Genomic DNA, 26,697 nt, shown 5'->3' with positions numbered 1-26,697 from the left:
GGCTCTGGTAATGGAGTTTACCGCTGCGGATATCTTCCAGCACTCTCCCTTTGGTGACATGCTGAATTCATTAAAGTCTCTCTCTTTGTTAGAAGGCTCTTGGCCGAACTATGTCCGGCTCGAGTGGGAAGCCGGCGACGAAGGAATTCGCTGCCCACCCACCACCCACTTCATTGCCACGGTCAATGATCTAACCGACGTGCTTGACTTCGACTCCGAAGACATCGACGGTATGGACGATGATGCAGGAGAAGTATAGGAACCACCACTCACAGCACGGTGGAAAGCCACCTCCTCATACGATATATATATGGTGGACACTCCGAAGGAAACCAATGGTGATGAGGCAACGGAGGATAACCCCTCAGGGAGAAAAACAAAGCATGGGCGTCGTCGGCGCCGCTCCAAGCCCCGCCACAGCAATACCGGCCCAGGAGACGAAAACAATCCAGATGATGCCGAAGAGGAATAGAACCCTGATCAGCCCGCCTTCGAGTAGGCCGAGCAGGAAGATGAGCAGGTCAGCCCAGACGAACAAGCGACGGATGTATATCCGGAGGAGGATAACTACATGCCCCCCTCCGAAGACAAGATTAGCCTCGGCGACGACGAGTTCGGCGTGCCTGAGGATTCCGTGGAGCAGGAGCGCTTCAAGCGTCGGCTTATAGCGACTAGAGGAGCCTGAAAAAGAAGCAGCAGCAACTCCAAGCTGATCAAGACCTGCTCACAGATAGGTGGACTGAGGTCCTGGCAGCCGAGGAATATGGACTCGAGCGCCACACGGTTGACCGGCCACCCTGCGGCCGGGATAAAACCGCATATCAGCCCGAATACTAGCACTCACCCCCACGCCAATACACTACGGCCCGAGGCAACAGGCAAGACTTGCAAGATATACTGGAAAACAAAGCAGGACATCCAAGATCGATCTACGGATCGCGGGGGCGCGCCCCAGCACACGACGATGACCTTCGCGTCGGACACACCATAAACAAGTCCGGCCGGGCCGAACACAGCCAGCCAGACCAATTCGAACTGCGTAGACACATAGCCCGGCACAGAGGCGCCGCACACCCCCTCTGCTTCACCGATGAAGTAATGGATCATGAATCCCCAGAAGGGTTCAAACCTGTAAACATCGAATCATACGATGGCACAACAGACCCCCGCAGTATGGATTGAAGATTTCCTTCTCCATATTCACATGGCCCGCGGAGACGACTTACACGCCATCAAATATCTTCCCCTCAAGCTCAAAGGACCCGCCCGGCACTAGCTAAACATCCTGCCCGCAAATTCCATTGGCAGTTGGGAAAACCTGGAAGACGCGTTCCTCGACAACTTCCAGGGCACATACGTGCGACCACCGGACACCGATGATCTGAGCCACATTACTCAACAACCTGGAGAGTCGGCCAGGAAATTCTGGACTCGGTTCCTAACTAAAAAGAACCAAATAGTTGACTGTCCGGACGCCAAAGCCCTGGCGGCTTTTAAGCATAATATCCGTGACGAGTGGCTCGCCCGGCACCTCGGCCAGGAAAAACCCAAGTCCATGGCAGCTCTCACGACACTAATGACCTGCTTTTGTGCAGGCGAGGACAGCTAGTTGGCTCGTAGCAACACCACGCCACATTCTGGCACTTCGGACGTTCGTGACAATAACGGCAAGCCACGGCGCAACAGACACAAGCGACAGAACAACGGCGACAACACCGAAGAAACGGCAGTCAATGCCAGATTCAGCGGATCCAAATCCGGCCAGCGGAAGCAGCCATTCAAAAGAAACAATCAGGGACCATCCAGTCTGGACCGCAAACTGGAACGCTCGTGCCAAATTCATGGCACCCCAAACAAGCCAGCCAACCACACCAATAGAGACTGCTGGGTGTTCAAACAGGCCGGCAAAATAAAAGCCGAAAACAAGGACAAGGGGCTGCACCGCGACGATGACGAGGAGCCCTGGCATCCGAACACGGGGGAGAGAAGAAATCCCCCCCCCCCCAGGTGAAAACGGTTAACATGATCTACGCCACTCACATTCCCAAGCGGGAACGGAAGCGAGCACTACGGGACGTCTATGCGATGGAGCCAGTCGCCCCCCAAATTCAACCCATGGTCAGCTTGTCTGATCACCTTTGATCGCAGGGATCACCCTATTAGCATCCGTCATGGCGGCTCAGCTGCATTGATCCTGGACCCAATCATTGACGGATTCCACCTCACGCGAGTCCTTATGGACGGCGCCAGTAGCCTGAACCTGCTTTATCAGGACACAGTGCGCAAAATGGGCACCGATCCTTCAAGGATCAAGCCCACCAAAACCACATTTAAAGGTGTAATTCCTGGAGTAGAGGCCCGTTGTACGGGCTCTATAACATTGGAAGTGGTCTTCGGATCTCCGGATAACTTCCAAAGCGAAGAGTTAATCTTTGATATCGTCCCTTTCCGTAGTGGTTACCACACGCTGCTCGGACGAACCGCATTCGCTAGATTCAATGCGGTACCACACTATGCATACCTCAAGCTCAAGATGCCAGGTCCGCGTGGGGTCATAACAGTCAACGGAAACATGGACCGCTCTCTCCGTACAGAAGAGCACACCGTAGCCCTAGCGGCAGAAGTACAATGCGGCCTCCTCCGACAAACCATCAATCCGGCGACGACAACCTCGAACACCGTCAAGCGAGTCCAGAGCACCCCGCAACAGGATCACCAGGCACGCCAAGAGCGCGACTAGAAGTCCGGCCTCCGCTCAAGCCCCATCAAAGCAGCATTCGTGCCACGCATACACAATTACGCACTCAAAATACCATGGGCACAGGCGGAGGCGCAACAGTGACTCAGTCAACAGTGCGGTATCACCGCAACATACTTTCATAACCCTCCCTTTTTATCTTTCAGGACACTGCCTTAGGGCAGCCACTTCAGAAGAGCCGGATTGTCGGACTTATACAGGGGAGAAAACCAATGAGGCAACATGCTTTGCGCACAGAAGGAAATACCCAGGTGGAATCTCTCTATACCTATTTTATATACCTGTACGCGGCCTGCCCCTGTATAGGACATGTAAAATAGTCCTACTTATCTCCGCTTAATGCATTTATTGTAAACATACACTTAAACATATTATTCATCAATGGGAGATCATATATAGCGTCAGCTTATTATTATTATTTGAGCATTTTCTTTCTTACAAATGTTTATTCGATATTGCATCCGTACACCTTGGTACGGTCAGTTTGCCAGGGACTTCTTATGGCGCCCAGTAATACGGCAAGTAAAGTCCGAACACTTTCAACAGTGCGGCACCCCGAACTTATAGCACTATATGCATCAGCTCCGAATCATGTCTTGGGTCCACAGTTGGGTTAGCCCGGCTCCCTTGTTTTGGTACCTTACGGTCCGTTATATCGGCTAAGGTAGCGCAGGGAGAACTACTGCGATTGTGTCCCGGTTCTTCCGGACAAGCACCTCAGTAGAGAAACCCGAAAACTGACCGGCATGATGCGGCGAGAGCTGGTCGCTGTTCGAGAGGTCTTAAAATCCTTAAAGATTTTTCCGCTTTAGGCGAGGAATCGGCTTCGTCCGATTTAGGCGTATATAGCATCCCAGTTTGGCCTTCCGAATTCTATAGGGCCTTCAATGAAATTTAAAATTATAGACTTCTATGGCTAAGTGAAAGTTATAAAGCCGCATAGTTCGATTGCCTTGTTCGCTGCGCTGAATACCTCCTTAAGGGACCAAAAATTTGGATAAAGAGTATCCGGGTTTTTCCAGGAACACCCCGGTACTAGTTACGTGGGGGCGGAAGCCGACGACTGGCCTACTTTTAGAATTTTATAAACAGCCGCACAGAAGGTAATATTTTAAATCAAACAGCGCTTCATAGCGCAAGTAACTTCGTCTTAATATTACAATGACTACAGAGGTACATTTACTCAAGGATCATGTCCTTGGTACATTCATCGGCCACGAGATGAGTGCCCTTCATAATGCCATCGTAATACTTCTTGGGATAGCGACGCCTTGCCCTCTGGCGGCCCGTCCTTCACCAGCTTCTCCGCATCTAGCTTGCCCCAATGCACCTTCGCGCGGGCAAAGGCCCGGCGGGCACCCTCAATGCAAACGAATCGCTTGATAACTTCAAGCCGCGGACAGGCATTCACCATCCGCTTGATCAGGCCGAAGTAGCTAGTGGGCAGGGGCTCATCAGGCCACATCCGGACTATGGAATCTTTCATAGCCACTTCGGCCGCCCTGTGGAGTTCAACCAACTGCTTCAGTGGGTCACTCGGAGGCGTTGGATGTTCGTCCCCAGCATACTAGGACCAGAACAGCTTCTCCGTCGCGCTCCCATCCTCGGCACGGTAGAACTCCACGGCATTTGATATGCTGCATGGCAGATCTGCGAATGCCCCTGGAGAGCTCCGAATTCGGGTAAGTAAAAGAAACGCCTCCTCCACATGCTTGCTTTGCATAAAGAATTTCTTACCCGCTGCTATCTTTTTGGCCTCCTGGATTTCCTGTTGTGCCTTCTCGGCTTCGGCCTTGGAGTCTTTTATACCAGCAAGGGCCTTCACAAGCTCGGCCTCTTTCACCTTAAGCTCATGCTCCACGGACTCAAACTTCTTGTCGAGCTCCTGGAGCTCTTCCTGTACCTCGCCCACTCTAGCACCTCGCTTTTCGCACTCCTTGCGTTCCAAGGACGCCTTGTCTTAGGCCTCGGACAACGCTTTCTTCAGAGATGCCACTTCGGTGGTGGCCCCTGTTACAAAATCACGACGCTTCGTTGTTAGAATAACCAACTTTATCTATCCTTCATTATGTGAGAGCGGGGAATCACTCACCTTTGTTCTCTTCGAGCTGCCTCTTCGTGAGGTCGAGCTCTCCCTGCGCCTGCTCCAAATCCCGTTTTAGTCCGGCGATCTCGGCTATGCGGACAGCAACAGCAAGCAGCACAGCCTGCTTATTCACGTTTACACTTATTATTAAACTCCAGCGGATTATAATTGACCCTCGATTTGGTTTTTCCTTTCGAACACCAAACAAAGTATCAGGGGCTACTACCTATCGTGTGGTAATCTCACACATCTTTATTACTTACCTCAAAGCCTATCAGGAGGCTGGTGCAAGCTTCGGTTAGTCCGCTCTTGGCGAAAAAAACCTTCTGAATCACCGCACTCATAAGAGTACGGTGCTCTTCATCCATGGAAGCGCCGCGAAGCGCTTCCAGCAGACAATCCGACGCCTCGGGCGTAACGAAAGTCCTTGGCACAGACGGCTCGCCCTCCCTAACATGGGGCTGCCCGCCTGAGTCCGGAACCATTGGAGGTTCGGGAACAGTGTTCGGCTGAGAGTCCGGCCTACTGCGACTCTCATCGACACGATCCGCAGGGATCTTGAACCCCGCGTGTCCGACATCTGGAACTCCGCCCTGGGGCGTCTCCAGAGTCACCTCCCCCCGCTCTGGGAGCCTTCGGGACAACACCTCTGTGTCATCCGTGGGCTGAGGAGTAGTGGCCGTCGGGAGTGAGTTCATCGCTGAATCGCTCAGGGACCCATCCGAAGACGATACCTCGGATGAACCCTGGCCGGACTGCATATATGTTCGGCGTTATAAAAAGACTATGAGGTAAAATCACGATAGAGTGCGGATACTTACGATCACGCTAGGGGCTTCCCCCTGGGCAGACACCCCTCCTCGCTATGGGCGGCCGTGGCAGAGTAGTCCGGAAGGGACACCTTTCCCTTCTTGGATGTCCCAGCCGCCTCCTCCGGAGCATCTTTCCTCTTTTTCTCCTCCCCAGTGCGGGGAGGTAGAGTTTCTTCTTGTTTCCCCCTGCCTCCGTAGGAGGAATCTGCCTCATCATCATCGGACGATGAGGGAATGATGGCCTTGCGCCGGGGGCCTTTCCCGGCCCCCTGGTCCACCTTCTCCGGCCCCTCATCCTCTCCGGATGGGGCGGCCCCTTCTTCTTCGAACGAGGCTTCTGGTAAACCTTACGCCGGAGACCCTTCCTGGTCCCCGGGGCCTTCTTTTCGGCCTTCTTCTCCGGCGCCTTGTAGGGCGCCGGGACTAGCATCTCCGTCAGGACAGCATCAGCTGGGCCTTCGGGCAGCGGAGCCGGACAGTCAATCCGCTCCGCTTTCTCCACATAATCCTGATCAAACATGCATAATTACTTAAGACTCATTCATGAATATATTAGGGAGAACTGAATCCGGTGGTAGTCAGAAAACTCACCGGACTAGGAGGCCGCGCGGCGTGAAGTCCACGGTCCTCGGATGAGGGAGGAGGTACTTTGGAGGCCTTGAACAGCGCCTTCCATGCGTCTTTATGCGTCATGCCGTAGAGCCTCCGGAGCGTCTGGTGTTCGGCCGGGACGAACTCCCACAGATTAAAAGCCCGCCTTTAGCATGGAAGAATCCGGCGAACGCGCATGACCTGGATCACGTTGACAAGCTTGATGTTCTTGTCCTTCATGCTCTTGATGTAGTTTTGGAGCCCGGTCAGCTCTGTAGGTTCGCCCCAGGCTAGGCCCTTCTTTTCCCAGGAGGTGAGCCGCATGGGGGTTCTGGATCGGAACTCGGGGGCCGCTGCCCAGTTGGCGCTACGCGGCTCGGTGATGTAGAACCACCCCGACTGCCACCCTTTCACTGTCTCCGTGAAGGAGACGTCAAGCCAAGTGACGTTGGGCATCTTGCCCACCATGGCCCTTCTGCACTCCGCTTGCTGGCCGCTCACGATCTTCGGCTTCACGCAGAAGATTTGTAGCCACAAGCCAAAGTGAGGCTTGATGCGGAGGAAGGCCTCGCATACGACGATAAACGCCGAGATGTTGAGGACGAAGTTCGGGGCTAGATCATGAAAATCTAGCCCGTAGTAGAACATGAGCCCGCGGACGAAGGGGCGAAGTGGAAACCCCAGTCCACGGACGAAGTGGGCGAGAAACACGACCCTCTCGTGGGGTCCTGGGGCTGGAATGACCTGTCGTCGCCCGATAGCCTGTGCGCTATGTCTGCGGCCAAGTATCCGGCCTCCCAAAGATTCGCGATATCCTTCTCCTTCACGGTGGAAGCCACCCACTTGCCTCCTGCTCCGGACATATTTAGCTGTGCGGAGGAGACTTGGACTAGGGCGCTGGAGCTCGAGGAGACAAGGACGAGCAAAGGAGGAGGAAGGCGTGGGTGAAAATGGGGAGCCCTTATCCCTTTATAAAGGCGACGAAAGCGGTGCGCCTCCTCACTCGCCCGTTGAGAATCGCTTACCTCCCAAGCGCCACGATTGATGGCGTGGTGGGATTACCCATACCCGTATTGATGAGAATCCCATGATAAGGGGACACGATCTCTGCTTCGACAAGACGTGTCAAGGAAACCGCCTCGCAATATGCGCTGTGGCTGGTTGTGGGAAAACGGTTCGAATAATGACCCGACCGTAATGACATATCACATCGTCTAAAAAGTTGTCAGCTAAAATATCATTCTCTCTACGATGGTATGTGAACATCATTTTGCAGATCCGGACATGGTTTACGTGTTCGATGATCACCTTGGAGTATTCGAAGAAGGAACCCGCCTTGCAATGCTGAAGACAAAACTGCATGCCGGACTCATCGTCATTGAAGCCAGGTTCAGGGGCTACTGAGGGAGTCCTGGATTAGGGGGTATCCTGACAGCCGGACTATATACATCGTCTGGGCTATTGGAGCGTGAAGATACAAGACTCAAGACTCCGTACCGTGTCCGGATGGGACTCTCCTTTGCGTGGAAGACAAGCTTGGCGATCCGGAGATTGTATTTCCTTCCTTGTAACCGACTCCATGTAAATCCTAGCTCTCTCTGGTGTCTATATAAACCGGAGAGGTTGGTCCTTAGAAGGCCGATCACAATTACAATCATAATCATCATAGGCTAGCTTCTAGGGTTTAGCCTCTATGATCTCGTGGTAGATCTACTCTTGTACTACTCATATCTTCAATATTAACCAAGCAGGAAGTAGGGTTTTACCTCCATCGAGAGGGCCTGAACCTAGGTAAACATTGTGTCCCTTGCTTCCTGTTACCATCAGCCTAAGACGCACAGATCGGGACCCCCTACCTGAGATCCGCCGGTTTTGACACCGACAATGACCGAGGTGGATTATGCTGGAGGGGGGCACCGCACACGGCTAAAAGATCAATGATCAACTTGTGTGTCTATGGGGTGCCCCCTCCCCCGTATATAAAGAAGTGGAGGGGGGAGGGGCCGGCCCTCCTAGGCGTGCCTCAAGGGAGTCCTACTCCCACCGGGAGTAGGACTCCAACCCTTCCAAGAGTAGTAGGAGAGAGGGAAGGAGGAGAGATGGGGAAGGAAAGGGGGGCGCTGCCCCCCCCCCCCTGTCCAGTTCGGACTAGAGGGGGAGGGGGCACGCGGCCTGCCCTCGCCACCCCTCCTCTTCTCCACTAAGGCCCAATAGGCCCATTACACTCCCCGGGGGGTTCCGGTAACCCCCCGGTACTGCGGTATTTGTCCAAACTCTCTCTGAACCTTCCGAAGTCCAAACATAGTCATCCAATATATCGATCTTTATGTCTCGACCATTTTGAGACTCCTCGTCATGTCCGTGGTCATATCCGGTACTCCGAACTACCTTTGATACATCAAAACACATAAACTCATAATACCGATTGTCATCGAACGTTAAGTGTGCGGACCCTACGGGTTCGAGAACTATGTAGACATGACCGAGACACGTCTCCCGCCAATAACCAATAGCGGAACCTGGATTTTCATATTGACTCCTACATATTCTATGAAGATCTTTATCGGTCAAACCGCATAACATATGTTGTTCCCTTTGTCATCGGTATGTTACTTGCCCGAGAATCGATCGTCGGTATCACCATACCTAGTTCAATCTCGTTACCGGCAAATCTCTTTACTCGTTCTGTAATGCATCATCCCGCAACTAACTCATTAGTCACATTGCTTGCAAGGCTTATAGTGATGTGCATTACCGAGAGGGCCCAGAGATACCTCTCCGACATTCGGAGTGACAAATCCTAATTTTGATCTATGCCAACTCAACAAACACCATCGGAGACACCTGTAGAGCACCTTTATAATCACCCAGTTTCGTTGTGACGTTTGGTAGCACACAAAGTGTTCCTCCGGTATTCGGGAGTTGCATAATCTCATAGTCTGAGAAACATGTATAAGTCATGAAGAAAGCAATAGCAACATACTAAACGATCAAGTGCTAAGATAACGAAATGGGTCAAGTCAATCACATCATTCTCTAATGATGTGATCCCGTTAATCAAATGACAACTCATGTCTATGGCTAGAAAAGTTAACCATCTTTGATTCAACAAGCTAGTCAAGTAGAGGCATACTAGTGACACTCTGTTTGTCTATGTATTCACACATGTATTAAGTTTCTGGTTAATACAATTCTAGCATGAATAATAAACATTTATCATGATATAAGGAAATATAAATAACAACTTTATTATTGCTTCTAGGACATATTTTCATCAGTTGGTCTGCTATTGAAGACGGTATTTCTTTTGAGAGGAGAGTGGACTTGTTTGATGCGTGATTGTGGTGTCCTTACACATCTCGACGTCAGTGTCTGTCGGTATTCGTTGTGTGAGCCCCTTGAAAGCTCATGTTCAATGTCGAAAGGATGAAGTTATTTTTATAATGTGGGCCATGAAGCCCTAGCTTGCTCAAGACTCAAGTCGGCTCCCTGCTCCGCTCGCTTCAGTGCTAGCTCAGAAAAATCCGGCTAACGTTTGTTATTTGAAAAAGTAAGTTAAATTAAAAGATGTTCAGAGTTTTCTAAAAACTGTTGCAAGTTAACAAAACCATAATTGGTAAAAGAGTATTCATGAATTTACAAAAATATATTAACAAATTTGAAAAAATCTTCACAAATTAAAAAAATACTATTCATAAATTTAAAAATTCACTTATTTGAAATATATTGGAAAATATAACAAATGTAAAATGTATTTTAATTAAAAAAATCTTCAAGATATTTCTCAAATATTCAGGATTGAAAACGTGAAAAGGATAAAAATTAATAAAAGTCAAATAATTGGTACATTCACCGTACGAGGAGAGGGCTCGACGCAGCCGAGTGAAGGAGGGCGGGCATAGTTAGTTAACAAAATTACCAAGGGGCAAGATAATAAACATAGATTTGCATTAATGTGCCACCGAAATGGTGAGTCACAGATGAAGAATTATTCCAGTCTTTCCAGATATCATGGAGCATCGAGGAGCATATGGCTTTGGCTTTTGGAGTTTGTGACGATCTGCTCAGTCAATCTATTGAGCAGAGCACACTACCACTCGTTTGAAGACACAAATGGAGGCATCAGTTCCCCTGGAGCCTGAGGGCGAAGGCTTGCAGCGACAGGAGCATGCTCCTGACCTGCTCCTTGGTCTCTGAATCGATGAGGTTGCCGTCTGCGTCGAAGTTTTTCGGGGGGCAGGTGTGCCTTGGTGAAGACCTCCGGCTTGTTGATGAAGTGGATGTCAAGAAACACCCCAACCTGCCGGATGTGGTACTGCCCGACGCGCTCAGCATCGCCGCGGCTCTGTCGGCCCAGCAGTTGGGCGGCCGTGATCCCCAGTCCAGCGAGTTCTTCAGAGTTCAGAGGGCCTGGTAGGGAGGAGAAGAGCAGAGTGACAGGAGAAGAGGAAGGAAAAAAATTCCAGTCGGGAGAATCGGGCACCTGAAATGGAGTAGTTGTAATCGGGCGAGGCGAAGAGGAAGCAATCGGCCGTGCGGACGCTGTCGCGGAACGCCTCGACGGCCGGCGGGAAGCCGCCTCGGACCTCGAGGTCGGTGTTGAGCAGCGGCAGCTAGCTCCGAGATGTCGACGTGGTCGATCTGCAGGCCCGGGATGGACTCCCTGCAGATCTCCGCGGCTGGCTTGATACACACGCACGGTGCTCCAAGGTCGTCAGCCGCACAAACTGACGGACAGTAAAGTGCAAGGGACTTACCGGCGATCTGATTCTGAGTTGAAGTGCAAGGGACTTACCGGCGCGGATGAGGCCGGTGTTGGCCGACGCCCTACGCAGCGAGCCGGAGATCGCCGCCACCCTGAGGACGGTCCTTGGCGGCCATGCGTGATGCACTGTGGAGCTGCAGAAAGAAGAAAAGCCTTATTAATCTGGTGCAGTGGCCCTTTCACTTTTATCGACAGCACCCGATCGACTCACCAGTCATCACCCATCTGGCATGATTGGTAGTACGTACGCCCCCGTCTCTTTCCACGCATCACAATTTATAATTCCAAATACCCAGAGTGGAAAATGACCAGAATAATGCTAATAATAATTCGACAACATTTGATCTACTCTCTGCATTTTCTGGACTTTTTTCGCTATATGCAGCTGTCAATGATGGTTTATGTGGCTATCCAGGTTGTGCTTTTGTTCAACCATGGAGACCGCTCTAGTTGAACCGGTCACATATTGTTGTTCCAAAATGGCTGTTGCCGTAAAAGAAAAAGGAAAGCTCTGGAGGTATATATCCTTCGGCGACTTGTCCTACATATCACGCTCGAGTCGGAGGCACCCGGTGATGTGTTTGCGTGCGGACAAAGTGCATACAAGAAACCAAGGAAGCATGAATTCCATGAAGGAAAATTTAATACTACCGCAACGTATACTAGTCATCGCAATATCCATTGAAATTTGAAATCCAAAATTAGCATATCTTTCCAACAAATGATTTAGGCGCATAAATTTGAGGTTTTGTGGTTTTGTGAACTTTCATCTACAAAAGTAGGGCAAAAACATTAAATCAACGCATATAGTTTTGAGTTACTATACATCCTAGCAGTAGCAGAATAACTTGAACATTGGATGATTAAATTTTCATGTTTATTGCAAAGAAGTCGGAACTAATTTGGAGTGATGAGCATGCAAACCGCGGCTCAGTAGATTCGATGTAGCCTCAGTAGCCGCTGCTGATCGAGATAGGCAAGCGAATGACGCAAGGTGGAGCTGCCAGCTCCCACACTGCCCCATGTTGATGGGGAAGACCACCGTCACAAGACGAGCACATCTGCTCAACACTACACTGCCCTCTTCTGCAGCAGGGCGGGGACCTCATATACAACGCCTTGAGCGGCGACGTGCTGGTATAGTGCACAGGGGTGCGCCCCATGGGCCGCCTGTTCGTTCGCTTGTGCTTGCTCATTTTTTCTTATGTTGTCGGTATGTTATCTCAAGGAAGAAGGCGGTTGGCTTTTACTGGTAATTTTAAAAAATTGGCAAAATCAATAAGTGTTCATGAATTTGAGAAGTTTTCCAGTCATGAATTAAAAAAGTTGGTCATGAATTAAAAAAATGTTGACCAGTTTTTAAAAATGTCAAGAATTCAAAAAAGTTTGCAAACTTGAAAAAAAAAACACTCCACAACATAAGCCCATGTCAACCCTACTAACCCAAGTGCAGCCCATCTAACATTAACAGGCCGAAAAAAAACCCGGCAGTTCTGCAGCTAGGTGATCCACTGCGCGGCGGCGAGCTAGGTCGCGAGCGCCCGCTCCCATGGATGACGACGGCGGCGCCTCCCCGTCCCACCACGGCGGCGCCGGAGGAAGCATCCGGCTGCAATGCGAATGCGGCTTCAAGGACGACTACAGCCTCGACGACACCGAGGACGGCCGCTTCTACTGCGGGCGGTGCTACGGCGACCTCGACACCCAGGCGACCGCCGTCGACCACGCCGATTTCCAAACCCCGGGCAACATGTCCTTTCACCGAGTTTCCCAACCCACCAAAACCTCGGTGCCCTACCCAACCCCTTACCCCGGGCAACCCCCTGCTGCCCCTCCCTTCGAAGAATCCCACGAGCCGCGCGACTTTGTGCCTGGCGCCGGCCCAGAGGAGCTGGGGGCTCGGGTCCGGCGGCGCTACGTGGAGGGGCTGCAGGTGATCCTGGAGCAGCAGCTGCAAGTGCTGGTGGAGAGGTACCGGGTGGGCGCGCTCGTCTGCGGCGTGGCCGGAACCGTCTGGCTGCGCTGGCTGGCTGCCTCCAAGGTGTTCGACGGAATGTGGGCGCGGAAGGTGCTCGCCGGGGCCGGGGCCGGGGCCGAGGCCGCGCAGAGACTGATGAAGCGCTCTGCCAGTGGAGGTGTCAATTCTAAGCTCCTGTTCAGTTATCACCATTGAAAGACCAGAACAAACTTGATCAACATATGTAGTGTCTTATGTGTGCAGGCGAGCAGAAGCCTCAAGGAGTGAAGTGTGAATGGGCGGATGAAGCCGCGCCTCGAAAAGACAGGCGAAGGGTCGAGTTCATCTATATGCGCTCGTTGAGGACGATGCTGCCGCTGTACTCGACATTATCTGTCTGTTTCCTGGCCTGTCATATTGCCCGGGAAGCCGTCCTACCGACCGACATTTATAGGTGGGCGATGGAGGGTAAGCTTCCTTATGTGGCGGCATTTACGGAAGTGGACAAGCTTCTTGGGAGCCCTCTAAGACACTGCCCTCTGAATGCGAGACAACTGTTCAGGCCAGTCCGAGTGATTGGAGCGTGGCAGCTGGAAGCGGCAGCTGGGTTCGTAGCACAAAGAATAGGCTTGCAGCTTCCTTCAGTTAATTTCTATGCTATTGCTCAGCGCTACTTGGATGAGTTGTCTCTGCCGATAGAAAGAATACTCCCTCACGCTTGCCGCATCTATGAGTGGGCAATGCCTCCAGAACTGTGGTTGTCTAGTAATCCAGCCAGGGTCCCTACACGGGTCTGTGTAATGGCTATACTAATAGTTGCTTTAAGAGTTCAGTATAACATCAATGGTCAAGGGGTATGGGAGGTGAGTATTCCATATCGACTCACTCGCTTATGTCATGTAAGATCTGCCATAAATATGGTGGGTTGAACTTCTTTTTTGCTCCAGGAAATTTGCGAGGCAGCAAGAAATCCAGGTGGGTCTGACCGTGATGCAAATTTAGCACCATCTATGAAGCCTGATGTCGACACCAGTGAGGAGCTTGGCACAAGAGAATTGCTATGGACTCTTGTAGATGCCTATGACAAAATTGACGTTGCACATGGTAATTGTTTGACCAGTGCTTTGCATCTACATCAATTTTTTGTTGTTGTAATATGTTCATGTCAGGTCTCATGTTGTCAATTAGTGGTTTATATACTTACCTTTTACATGCTATTCTAGCTTCTAGTACAGTAACTACGTCAGAACAGAGAATATGACGTAATAGTACTATCTACCATGGTAGCCATGTCGTATTTTGTCTGTTAATAGGTTATACCCTCCTATGTATAGAGCCACTAGTCTATCTTGCAATGTACTCCCTCCGTTCCTAAATATTAGTCTTTTTAGTAATAAATTGGCAAGAATTGTTGGAACAAAATTTATATTTTGTAATGGATAGAATAATGCCTATGTTGTCTCAACATAGCCGGTCCCAAGCCCGGGTAAAGGAGGAGGGTTGTGATAGGCTTGGCGAGCCAACGTAAAAACTCAGCCACTCTTATGGAGATGAAACCCAAAAGATTTTCGTTGGGGCGTAACCCTCTCAGCGACGCGCCACATCGGAACCCGGGTGTGGTGGAAAATGGGCAAGGGCCGGGCCGTCACCCCCCAAGTGGCGCGCCGTATCTTGATCCGGATACGGTGGCAAGTGAGCGAGGATCGGGTCGTCGCATCCTTAGTGGCGCGCTACATCGGCGCCCGGATGTAGTGGAAAATGAGCAAGGGTCTTCGCATTTGACTCGACGAGTGCGAAGGGTAAGGAAGCTAGCCGAGCCTAGGAGGATTCGCTTAGGTAGCTGGAACGTAGGGTCTCTGACAGGGAAGCTTCGGGAGCTAGTTGATGCAGCAGTGAGGAGAGGTGTTGATATCCTTTGCGTCCAAGAAACAAAATGGAGAGGACAGAAGGCGAAGGAGTTGGAGGATACCGGCTTCAAGCTGTGGTACACGGGGACGGCTGCAAACAGAAATGGCGTAGGCATCTTGATCAACAAGAGCCTCAAGTATGGAGTGGTAGACGTCAGGAGACGTGGGGACCGGATTATCCTGGTCAAGCTGGTAGCTGAGGACTTGGTTCTCAATGTTATCAGCGCATATGCCCCGCAAGTAGGCCACAATGAGAACACCAAGAGGGAGTTCTGGGAAGGCTTGGAAGACATGGTTAGGAGTGTACCGATTGGTGAGAAGCTCTTCATAGGAGGAGACCTCAATGGCCACGTGGGTACATCTAACACAGGTTTTGAAGGGGCGCATGGGGGCTTTGGCTATGGCATCAGGAATCAAGAAGGAGAAGATGTCTTAAGCTTTGCTCTAGCCTACAACATGATTGTAGCTAACACCCTCTTTAGAAAGAGACAATCACATCTGGTGACTTTTAGTAGTGGCCAACACTCTAGCCAGATTGATTTCATCCTCTCGAGAAGAGAAGATAGGCGTGCGTGCCTAGACTGTAAGGTGATACCTGGGGAGAGTGTTGTACCCCAGCATAAGCTGGTGGTTGCTGACTTCCGCTTTCGGATTCGTGTCCAGCGGGATAAGCGTGCCAAGGTCGCTAGAACGAAGTGGTGGAAGCTCAAGGGGGAGGTAGCTCAGGTGTTCAAGGAGAGGGTATTTAAGGAGGGCCCTTGGGAGGAAGGAGGGGATGCGGACAATGTGTGGATGAAGATGGCGACTTGCATTCGTAAGGTGGCCTCGGAGGAGTTTGGAGTGTCCAGGGGAAGGAGAAGCGAAGATAAGGATACCTGGTGGTGGAATGATGATGTCCAGAAGGCGCTTAAAGAGAAGAAAGATTGCTTCAGACGCCTATACCTGGATAGGAGTGCAGACAACATAGAGAAGTACAAGATGGCGAAGAAGGCCGCAAAGCGAGCTGTTGGTGAAGTAAGGGGTCGGGCATATGAGGACCTCTACCAACGGTTAGGCACGAAGGAAGGTGAAAGGGACATCTATAAGATGGCTAAGATCCGGGAGAGGAAGACGAGGGATATTGGCCAAGTCAAATGCATCAAGGACGGAGCAGGCCAACTCTTGGTGAAGGACGAAGAGATTAAGCATAGATGGCGGGAGTACTTCGACAAGCTGTTCAATGGGGAGAATGAGAGTTCTACCATTGAACTGAATGACTCCTTTGATGAGACCAGCATGCGTTTTGTGCGGCGCATCCAGGAGTCTGAGGTGAAGGAGGCTTTAAAAAGGATGAAAGGAGGCAAGGCGATGGGCCCTGATTGTATCCCCATTGAGGTGTGGAAAGGTCTCGGGGACATAGCGATAGTATGGCTAACCAAGCTTTTGAACCTCATTTTTCGGGCAAACAAGATGCCAGAAGAATGGAGACGGAGTATATTAGTACCAATCTTCAAGAACAAGGGGGATGTTCAGAGTTGTACTAATTACCGTGGAATTAAGCTGATGAGCCATACAATGAAGCTATGGGAGAGAGTCATTGAGCACCGCTTAAGAAGAATGACAAGCGTGACCAAAAATCAGTTTGGTTTCATGCCTGGGAGGTCGACCATGGAAGCCATTTTCTTGGTACGACAACTTATGGAGAGATATAGGGAGCATAAGAAGGACTTGCATATGGTGTTCATTGACTTGGAGAAGGCCTATGATAAGATACCGCGGAATGTCATGTGGTGGGCCTTGGAGAAACACAAAGTCCCAGCAAAGTACATTACCCTCATCAAGGACATGTACAATAATGTTGTGACAAGTGTTCGAACAAGTGATGTCGACACCGATGACTTCCCGATTAAGATAGGACTGCATCAGGGGTCAGCTTTGAGCCCTTATCTTTTTGCATTGGTGATGGATGAGGTCACAAGGGGTATACAAGGAGATATCCCATGGTGTATGCTCTTTGCGGATGATGTGGTGCTAGTTGACGATATAGTCGGACGGGGGTAAATAGGAAGTTAGAGTTATGGAGACAAACCTTGGAATCGAAAGGGTTTAGGCTTAGTAGAACTAAAACCGAGTACATGATGTGCGGTTTCAGTACTACTAGCTGTGAGGAGGAGGTTAGCCTTGATGGCCAGGTGGTACCTCGGAAGGACACCTTTCGGTATTTGGGGTCAATGTTGCAGGAGGATGGGGGTATTGATGAAGATGTGAACCATCGAATCAAAGCCGGATGGATGAAGTGGCGCCAAGCTTCTGGCATTCTCTGTGACAAGAGAGTGCCACAAAAGCTAAAAGGCAAGTTCTACAGGACGGCGGTTCGACCCGCAATGTTGTATGGCGCGGAGTGTTGGCCGACTAAAAGGCGACATGTTCAACAGTTAGGTGTGGCGGAGATGCGTATGTTGAGATGGATGTGTGGCCAGACGAGGAAGGATCGAGTCCGGAATGATGATATACGAGATAGAGTTGGGGTAGCACCAATTGAGGAGAAGCTTGTCCAACATCGTTTGAGATGGTTTGGGCATATTCAGCGCAGGCCTCCAGAAGCTCCAGTGCATAGCGGACGGCTAAAGCGTGCGGAGAATGTCAAGAGAGGGCGGGGTCGACCGATTTTGACATGGGAGGAGTCCGTTAAGAGAGACCTGAAGGATTGGAGTATCGACAAAGAGCTAGCTATGGACAGGGGTGCGTGGAAGCTTGCTATCCATGTGCCAGAGCCATGAGTTGGTTGCGAGATCTTATGGGTTTCACCTCTAGCCTACCCCAACTTGTTTGGGACTAAAGGCTTTGTTGTTGTTGTTGTTGTTGTTGTTGTAATGGATAGAATAATGCATGGATGTATGCTGGAGTTTCTGGCCTCGTTTGCAAGAAATAACTTTCCACATTTCCAGGATCTCAACCTCCGCACATACAAATAGAGAGCTTCATAATGCTTGATAGTGACTAACACAAGACTTGAACATTTATGGGGCATTTGTACCAGGCAGCATTACAGAAATCAACAAACAATGCACCAGTATCTTCCACTGAAATATACTCTTTTCTGCTAGTACCTTCAGATTATCCAAAAAACATATTCTCGTTCTTTCTTACACAAACATAGAGGTCTGAAAAAGAGTATTCTAGAACATTTCATTATGTTTCAGGGGACCCCATGTTTCAAACATTCAACCAAGACAGAGCTGCACTTCTCTCTCTTTTGTACGGATGGTGCTCAGCAACTCCCCTTTAGTGAGAACAGAGCATCACTCTGTTAGCATGGCACGTGCGCAGCCAGCTCGCCTGCGTTCGAGTCTTGGCTCTCTTGCCTTGTGCTCAAGGATGCCCTTCTATTAATGTAGCCCCCAAGGGCTAGACCTGGTTGGTCTGGTTTGTTATTATCATATAATATGCCAAGGAAAGCTTAGAAGTACAATAATGTCAAAGTATATTGGATAAGAAAAATGTGCATTCCATTCTCATCTATTTAATATAGATGTTCATGGTGATATATTTGCTCGGATTTGTGTCTGAGTGAATGCATTCTATGGTGTACTTTTTGCTAGACCAAATTGACGAAGTTTTCTAATTCTGTAGACTATTCGAAGGACCTTCACACATATCTCAGATATTGCAAAGATGTTGTTTTTCCTGGGATTGCATGTTCAGTTGAAGAAGAACACTTAATAGAGATCTTCCAGGATCTGTACAAAGGACGAGAGGTAATGCACCCAACTTGATGTTGTTGTCAACTCTTATTCCTTTTTTATTCCTAGCGTATTTGAACTTAAAATTGTACAAATGGAGCACCTTGAGGATTATCTACATGTCTTTTGGCAGCGATTGTTGTTGATTCGATGTCTAAACCTGTTGCACTGTAGGATGAGAATTCAAAAGCGCACACCACAAATGGAGTGAATAAACGAGGTAGGGATGGGACTTCTGTTGGCGCAAGGTGCGTTTCTGCATTATCATCATCAGGGATACAAAGTATCAAGTCAGAAATGGAAGACCACGGATTTTGTTATATGCCACCAAGGAAGTGGCCAAAATCAGATGGTTACCTTCACTATAGAAGAAAGACAATGACTGGTCATCTTGTTTGTGCTGGACATGCTGATTATTACCTGTTGCTACGCTCATTTGCCAAGCTTGCGGAAGTTGATATTAGGGTTATGCATGCTAGTGTGTTAAAACTTGAGAGGAGACTTGGCTGGATAGAGGAAAGAATAGGCAGGAGCTTGGATGCCTTGCAAAATCTACCTAGCTAAGCAAATGATGCGGAAAGACATGTTTCAGGCTGAAGTTTTTGATGGATTGCTAGTTTGCCAAGTTAGTACTTCCTCCGTCCCAAAATAAGTGTCTTGAGCTTGGTACAAATTTGCACTAGAGCTAGTACAAAGTTAAGACACTTATTTTGGGACGGAGGGAGTAATTGGTAACGAGTTATCGTGCTATTATCAAGAAAAGAGATTGTGTTTGTAGTTCGGATCTCATGATCCTGGACCAGACGATGAGGATCTAAACAACGGACTCTCTTGCAAGATCTTGCTGACAAGGTGATCAGCAACAGTAAACCTACCTCTACTTGTGCTAACAATTCCCATGGAGATGTTCGTAGACCGTAGTTCACTTTGGTGGCAAGCTTTGCCAACAAGTTATAGTCATCATCTGCGAGATTTATCAGCTCAATTGTAAACAATGACCAAGGCCACTATGAAGTTTATTTTAGTTGACAAGTTTTCACTCTTTCTTATTTATGAATTATCCACTTGAGCGTTTTGTATGTAGGAATATGTTCTTGTACCAGAGTTTTTCGCCTCATGTCTATGGACCCTTGGTTGTTTCTTATGTTATTGATTTGTTTGTACTACTGAATTTAGCTAGGAGAAACTAATGTTAGAAAAAGTAATGTTAATGTCTACATGAAATATTTCTTCATTGTTGCTGTGTATTCATATCTCCAAGCCATGGTTAATTTTGTCTTATTCAAAGCAAAATATTGACTTGCAGATAAATTTGGAAAACTTTCCAAGGCCATTCTTTGCATGATATACCCATTTTCTTTTAACGCATGATATATGCTAAAATGTTTTTTAACGCATGATATATGCTAAACTGTTTTTTTAATGCGTGATATATGCTAAATATGTTGCTCCATCATTGAATCCACAAGGGAAAAAAAATGAAACACATGAAAAGTCGTTTTCCTCGTTCCCACGAGCGGCTCCAGACGATTAGGGACGCCATATCGCATTATAAAATGTTTCAAAAAAAATCTAAAAACAATCTAGCACATTAAGACAACATCAATGTGTGCTGTCACAAAATTTTGTATCAGAATTCGAAATATTGTATGAGATACAAAAATGAAATTTTTGGCATCGATGTGATAATGAACCAAATCTAAAGCCCTTATGTTATGTGCTATTTAGTGTCGAATTTGTTTTTTTGTAGCTTGAGCAATGTTTCAGATTTTTTATTTAAATTTTTGCTGCAACATACATTAATGTGCTAAACATCAATGTTCCCTCGCCTGTGGCTAGCATCATCGGAGGTCATGTGCAGGTGTGGCTCTAGCTGATCTTGCGGTTCTAATGCATTTGTCACTTAAGGCCTTACATGACAACTTTCCGACTGTCTACTACAACTAGAGTTACCCCACTCCGACGAGAGAGAGGGGTAATGATGACATCATGATTTTGTCTCTCTTCAGTGTTTGTAGGCATAGTTAGGTGATCTACGAAGATAGATGCAATTTATTTTACTTCTGGTGTTCTTTGTACCATCACGATGTTTGATGAATAAATCAGAAGACCATGAGGGAAAAAAGAGAGATCAATATCCTGTTACGCTGACCCGTGGGCCATAGGACTGCTTGTTTTTCATTAATGCTTCTTTCTAATCGCCGTCCTCCTCCCGCTCAGTCTCAGCTCAGGCGCCAATCCCCCACCAAAACCTTCCCACCTCCGCTTCTCCTCTCCCATCTCCACCGCCGCCGCGCGCGCTATCCCTCCCGCCGGCGAGTGCTCCGGCACCGGCTATACGCTCCGTCAGCCTTTCCTCCCGTCGCCGTCGTGCCCCTGAGGTAAGGCTCGCTCACCCGCGCGCCCCGATTCCTCCGCCCCCCGCGCGCGCACGCGGGAACCCTCGCCGCCGCGGAACCTAACCCTAGCTCGTACCTCCTCCTCCTCCGCCAGGTCCAGGTCTCCTCGAAGGCGCCCCCGATCTCAAGCCGCAGCGCCGCCACCGCCGGGCCTCGTCTCGCTCGTCGTCCCTTCCATCACCGATGCATCAGGAGGTACCTATTACGTGCCTTCCCCTTCCCTTAAGGCTTAGGATTTGTCGCCCGATTCATCATCTTCGAGTGCATTTCGCGTTGAGAAATTTCGAGCTGTGCGGGGAAGTGGGGGATTCACAGGTTGCTAGCTGAATTGTGGAGTTCAGGTTGATTGGAGGGCTGCATTGCGAGATTTATAGTATTCCCAATTCACTGAATTCATCCTCTTCACGCTTTGTATCTCCAGTTCTCCACATGTTGACTGCATAGGAACTGCGTAAGGTCAGAGTGTCAAGCCGTCTTACAAAATGAACATTCATCACTTATTATTCACTATATGCATGCATAATTGCATATGCAATGAACCGTACCTTGTGATCAGGATTCAGGCATACTGCTATTTGGCACACCAGCAACTTCACTTTCAGTATCGGTAGAATCAGATAGAGATGCCAATTTTCCTACACCGCTAAGAACTTGCTTCTTCTTCAAATGGCATCCGGATGCAGAGTTAAAAATTAGAGCAATGTTAGTGCAGAAGTAAGACATCTGCTGAGAACTTGGTTCTTCTTCAAACGGCATCCGGCTGCAGAGTTAAAAATTAGAGCAACGTTAGTACAGAAGCAAGGCATCTCTAGAAGTAGATACCATGTAGCTAATTAACTTCCTGAAAGTTCATAATATTACATTGTCCCGGACAAATACTTGCAGTCAACTGAAGGAATAGTCATGGATAACGCATTTGCCAAAAGTGAGATGTTGCGTAAAAAAGTACTCGTACATAAAATAAAAATAGTTTGGACTACAAGAAAACTGACAAATGACAAATATACAGGTTGGATGTCTGACAATGAATATATTTATCTTTGCCTCTCTCTTCAACTTCTCATCAACTATATGATAACTTAACACAATTGAAATTGCACCATAACACACAACAGTTGTAGAAGGGGGAGGGAAACTTTACCAGGTTTCTGCTTTTTAGAGGAAGAAGTAATTAGATCATTGACCTTTTTTTTCAGCAGCTACAGTCTCAGTTGATTTTGTAAAGTTGTCCACTAGTTTCTTGTTAGCATGCTCATCCTTTTGTCATCAATTTGTTCGGTTGACCTAGTAGAGGAATCTGATTTCGATTATTGTGTTTGTGTTTCTCCAGATATGCTTCCAGGACCGCCACCACCTCTTCTTAGGGGATATCCCTCTGTGCCGAGCGCGTCACCCTCAGCTGCGCCGTCATCATCCATAGGTGCCAGCATCGCCATTATCGCTATCGTCATCATCGCTTCGACCTTGCTGATCTGTTGCATTAAGGTCCTTTGCCGTAGCTCCCGTCCCCCTCGCTCGTCCTGGTCGCCATTCTCTCGCCACAGCAGCATCTCCCGGAGGGCCTCATCATTAGGAGAGTCTGACAGGAAGCGTGGGGCGGCGGCAGCTGTTCATGCTTGCCAGGAGGCTTCATCTAGAGAGCATGCAGAAGGTTTGATGTTTGGGTTGAAGGTCCCTGTGCCATCTGCGCCCACTCTACCAGAGGTGGAGCTGGTGATCTTGGCGTTGCTCGCGCAACCCCCCGTGCTGTTGCAGCAGGGGATGTTCTGTTGCATCTGCGCCCAAGACTTTGCACCTACTGATATGATCCTTGCCCTTCCGGCGTGCTTGCATAAATTCCACGAGCGATGCATCATCCCATGGATTCGTGGCCATGCACCATACTGTTGTCCGTTCTGCGAGGCTTCTATCACCATGCCCTGCCCTGACCCTGACAAGACCTACAGCTCAGATCGCTATGACGTCAAGGCACAGACAATGGTCGCGCCGGATCCGCCTGGAGTGGAGGTGGCAGAGGCTGTGGGGGCTCTCGTGGGTGGCTGCGCTCTTCACTGGACAGACTCTCAGGCAGCTGGAGGGGATGCTCCAGCAGTCATGCCACTGCAGTTGTAGTGCTGGTGTCCTCACGGCGTACCACGGGGAGCTGGAGAGTCAACGATTCTGACAAGGAGGACGTAGAGGCTGTTGGTGGCTTTCGTGGGTGGCTGCACTCTTATCTGGCTACACTCTCGAGCACCTGGAGTGGACGCTCAGAGAGCCATTCCACTACAATGGTGTCATCGGTGTCCTCAGGGTGCGCAACTGGAAGCCTGAGCCTGGTACTGAGTGGCTGCGGCAGTACTGATTTGTGTTCCAGAAGCTGGGATCCTGAGGCAGCTGTGCAGAAGACATAGTTCTTTGAATTCGATCGTGCCAGAAATCAGGCAAGTTTGTTCTGAAAACTCTTTGCTCCACCTACCAAATACTTGTTTTGAAACCTGCAAGGCAATTGCCCCTTGTGCCAATTCAGTCACGTAAGACGTGTTTCGAGTTTGATATCTGGTCTCTTCTCATTTCAAGTTCTGATCCAAGTTCTACTTTCGTCTTTGCAGGCTGAAATGCTGTCATACCGTACCAAGAAGTAGAAAAGATGAAAAAAGATAGAGAAAAGTCTGTGTAGGATACACGAAATATATCATGAAAATAGCATCATATCTCTGCATCAAGTTCTACATCGTCGCCGAGGACTTCTTCTTCTCCGGCCTCCATCTGGCCGGCAACACGGCCAACAAGCAGGGTTCCGCGGTGACCGCCGTCAACGTCGTGCAGATCGGCGGTCTTAACACCATGGGCATCTCCCTCGTCCGCATCGACTACGCGCCGAACGGCCTCAACCCTCCTCACACCCACCCACGCTCCACCGAGATCTTGACCGTGCTAGAGGGTTGTCTCCACGTCGGCTTCGTCACCTCGGACCCTGAGAACCGACACTTCACCAAGGTTCTCGCCAAGGGAGACGTGTTTGTGTTCCCCAAGGGCCTCGTCCATTACCAGTTCAATAATGGGAATACACATGCGGTGGCCATCGCGGCACTGAGCAGCCAGAACCCCGGAGTGATCACGGTAGCCAATGCGGTGTTTGTGTCGGAGCCTGCCATCTCAGATGATGTTATTACCAAGGCCTTCCAGGTGGAGAAGAACACGGTAGATTGGATCCAAGCACAGTTCTAAACAGTCTTGTGTTCCACGTGTGTTTGTTTGTTGAAGTAGTATTATTTTGTCTTTAGCTTCGTTTGTATTGCATTGCATTTTCTTTATAGTATTGTAAGTTGAGGACATCTAATGTAACATTGATGTGTTGTGGTACACACCCCTATTTGTTTATTGCAATGGTAAATTATTTGGTAAATTTGTCATTATTTTCTTGGGTTTGGTAGTAAATATCTACTGCCGCTGATTTGTGTCCTTTACACTGCCCACATGTACTTGTGGGACACAAATCCAAGTGAACCATGCGGTGGAGCTTCTTGTTAGAGCAAACCTTGCTGTATGATGTTCATCATCTTTGGTTTTCCTTGCTTTGAGTTTGGGTCATGCATATAGCCGAGTCATGTTACCGTGTGCACGGATAGAGAATTGACCATGTGTGTACATGCAAGCTGAAAGTGAGTCTCATTAGCAATAAGTGTGTGCAGATTAGGGAAGCTGTGAACATGGCAAGTTTGGTCAGGGCGCTTTTTTTTTTTTTGAGAAAATTTTGAGGGGAGTCAGGGTGCTGATGTGTCTTGCCAGCAGCAAGATACAAGCCAATCGCCCCTCAAGGACGCCTTAAACAGGTTGGTCCATAATCACGCATTTTAATAGAATGTTGTGACATTTAAAAAAATATTTATACAATGTGAAAAATGTTCACATAGTTTTAAAAAGGTTTTATTATCTTTGATTATTTAAACATGCATTTTATTTTTTTAACACATATTAAAAAAATGTTCAAAAACATGTATTCAATAAAATGTTAATCATGTATTTGCAAAATATTAAACATGCATAAAAAATATATTATATGTATACAAAAAATATAGAATGTGTATGAGAAACATATAAAAATATAAATTTAGAAAAATGTTAATTATGTATTTGAAATATGTAAACATGCAAAAGAATGTTCTTGATGTAAGAAAAATGTACAATGTGTGCGAAAAATATAGACATGTGTTGAATAAAAAGGGAAATAAAAGAGAGAAAGCAATTTCTTTGAAGAAAAGCAATGAAAACAAGAAAACAGAAAAAAAGAAACCCCGAGACAAACAAAGAAAACCACTTTAAACAGTAAAAAAATACCACAAGGAAAACTCATGACGCTGCTACAGTACTGGGCCAGCCAGTAGCGCACTCGCCGGAGGCGAGACGGTGCTCTTTATAGCAGTGGGCAGTATATAGCCCAAGCAGTTTGTTCATGCGTGAGTGTTGCATGCCCGGCCCTAGGCTAGGTCAGGAGGGGGGTGGCAGCATGCAAGCCACCGCTTGGTGGAGTTCGTGCAGGTTTGTGTCGTTGTTGCTGCAATAGGCAAGCGAATGATGCGACGTGGAGCTGCCGCCTCCTAGAGTGCTGCATGTTGAAGGTGAACACCATTTTCATTGTGACGAGAACCACAACCAATGGAAGGGTTGGGGTAGCACTACTAGGGAAAAGTCTATACACAGAACTTTAGCAGTAGCACGTGTTATGGGCGCTGCTGCTAGATAGCAGTAGCGCGCTCAAGAAAACCGCGCTGCAGATACACAAATAGCAGTAGCGCGTCCAAACGTAAAAGTGCTACTACAAAAATTTCCACCGCTGAGCCGTAAACAGCGCTACCGCTAACTTTGTTGTAACAGCGCGTTTATTTGTAAGGCGCTACTGCTAACGATAATAAAATAAATGAAAAACAAGTAGAAAAGTAAATGAAAATGAAAGAAATAGAAAAAGAAAAAAGGGAAAAAATAAAATGTAAAGAAAAATAAATGAAAAAAGGGAAAAAGGAGAAAGGAATAGCAGTAGCGAGTTTCAGGAAACGCGCTGTAGCTAACTTAGCTATAGCGCGTTTTCGGAAACGCGCTACCGTTAAGTTTTCACTTAAACAACGCCCCCCCCCGGCCACCACTTCTTCCCCAAATCCCTCGCCCTCGTCGCCATCTCCCCAATTCACCGTCGCCTCACTTCGCTGCCGTCTCCTGCCGGCGTGGATGCCCGCAACCTCACCGTCTCCCCTCGAGGCCGCCGTTATCCTCACCGCCGCCGCCCGAGGCCGCCCTCAGCTTCACCGCCGCCGCCCGAGACCGCCCTCGACCTCACCGTCGCCGCCCTCCACCTCACCGCCGCCCGAGCCCGCCCAGGACCGCCGTTGCCCGTGCCCGAGCCCGCCCTCTCCGCCCCTGCCTCCGTCGCCAAGCACCTCCCCGCCACCGTCTCTCCCTTCTCTGTAAGTCACCCCTCCCCCACTCCTCTCTCTCTCTCTCTGCATTTTAGAGCAAAAATTAGTAGAGCAAAAGTTTGTTTATAGCAAAAAAAAATAGTTTAGAGCAAAGGGTGTTAAGTAGTAGATGTTAGAGTAAAAATTAGTTTAGAGCAATGAATTGAGTTTTCCCTTTGAAGTTATCTTATCGGATTGAGTCTTTAAGGATTTGAGAACACTTGATGTATGTCTTGCCGTGCTTGTCTATGGTGACAATGGGATATTC

General features: G+C 48.7%; 3 protein-coding genes and 1 pseudogene across 3 annotated transcripts; 3 read left to right on the top strand and 1 right to left on the bottom strand.

Annotated features, from left to right (window-relative positions):
* Positions 1 to 10,178: 10,178 nt before the first annotated feature.
* Positions 10,179 to 11,237, bottom strand: LOC123038931 (probable NADPH:quinone oxidoreductase 2; annotated as a pseudogene).
* A 1,256-nt stretch (positions 11,238 to 12,493) lies between these two features.
* On the top strand, positions 12,494 to 19,196 carry LOC123040362 (TATA box-binding protein-associated factor RNA polymerase I subunit B-like). The gene is made up of 5 exons (XM_044463231.1): positions 12,494 to 13,147; positions 13,234 to 13,832; positions 13,917 to 14,073; positions 18,489 to 18,613; positions 18,773 to 19,196. Exons 1-5 carry the CDS (start codon positions 12,562 to 12,564, stop codon positions 19,160 to 19,162), a joined length of 1,857 nt encoding a protein of 618 aa, XP_044319166.1. The 5' UTR covers positions 12,494 to 12,561; the 3' UTR covers positions 19,163 to 19,196.
* A 1,621-nt stretch (positions 19,197 to 20,817) lies between these two features.
* LOC123040360 (E3 ubiquitin-protein ligase Os03g0188200) lies at positions 20,818 to 23,273 on the top strand. The gene is made up of 3 exons (XM_044463228.1): positions 20,818 to 20,979; positions 21,092 to 21,192; positions 22,328 to 23,273. The coding sequence occupies exon 3, from the start codon at positions 22,330 to 22,332 to the stop codon at positions 23,107 to 23,109; it is 780 nt and encodes a 259-aa protein (XP_044319163.1). The 5' UTR covers positions 20,818 to 20,979; positions 21,092 to 21,192; positions 22,328 to 22,329; the 3' UTR covers positions 23,110 to 23,273.
* LOC123040361 (putative germin-like protein 2-2) lies at positions 23,188 to 24,314 on the top strand. The gene is made up of 2 exons (XM_044463229.1): positions 23,188 to 23,420; positions 23,589 to 24,314. The coding sequence occupies exon 2, from the start codon at positions 23,674 to 23,676 to the stop codon at positions 24,205 to 24,207; it is 534 nt and encodes a 177-aa protein (XP_044319164.1). The 5' UTR covers positions 23,188 to 23,420; positions 23,589 to 23,673; the 3' UTR covers positions 24,208 to 24,314.
* Positions 24,315 to 26,697: the final 2,383 nt, after the last annotated feature.

Source organism: Triticum aestivum, chromosome 2B (assembly GCF_018294505.1).
Source record: "Triticum aestivum cultivar Chinese Spring chromosome 2B, IWGSC CS RefSeq v2.1, whole genome shotgun sequence".
Taxonomy (NCBI): Eukaryota; Viridiplantae; Streptophyta; class Magnoliopsida; order Poales; family Poaceae; genus Triticum; species Triticum aestivum.
This window is presented reverse-complemented; position numbering and strand designations above follow the sequence as displayed.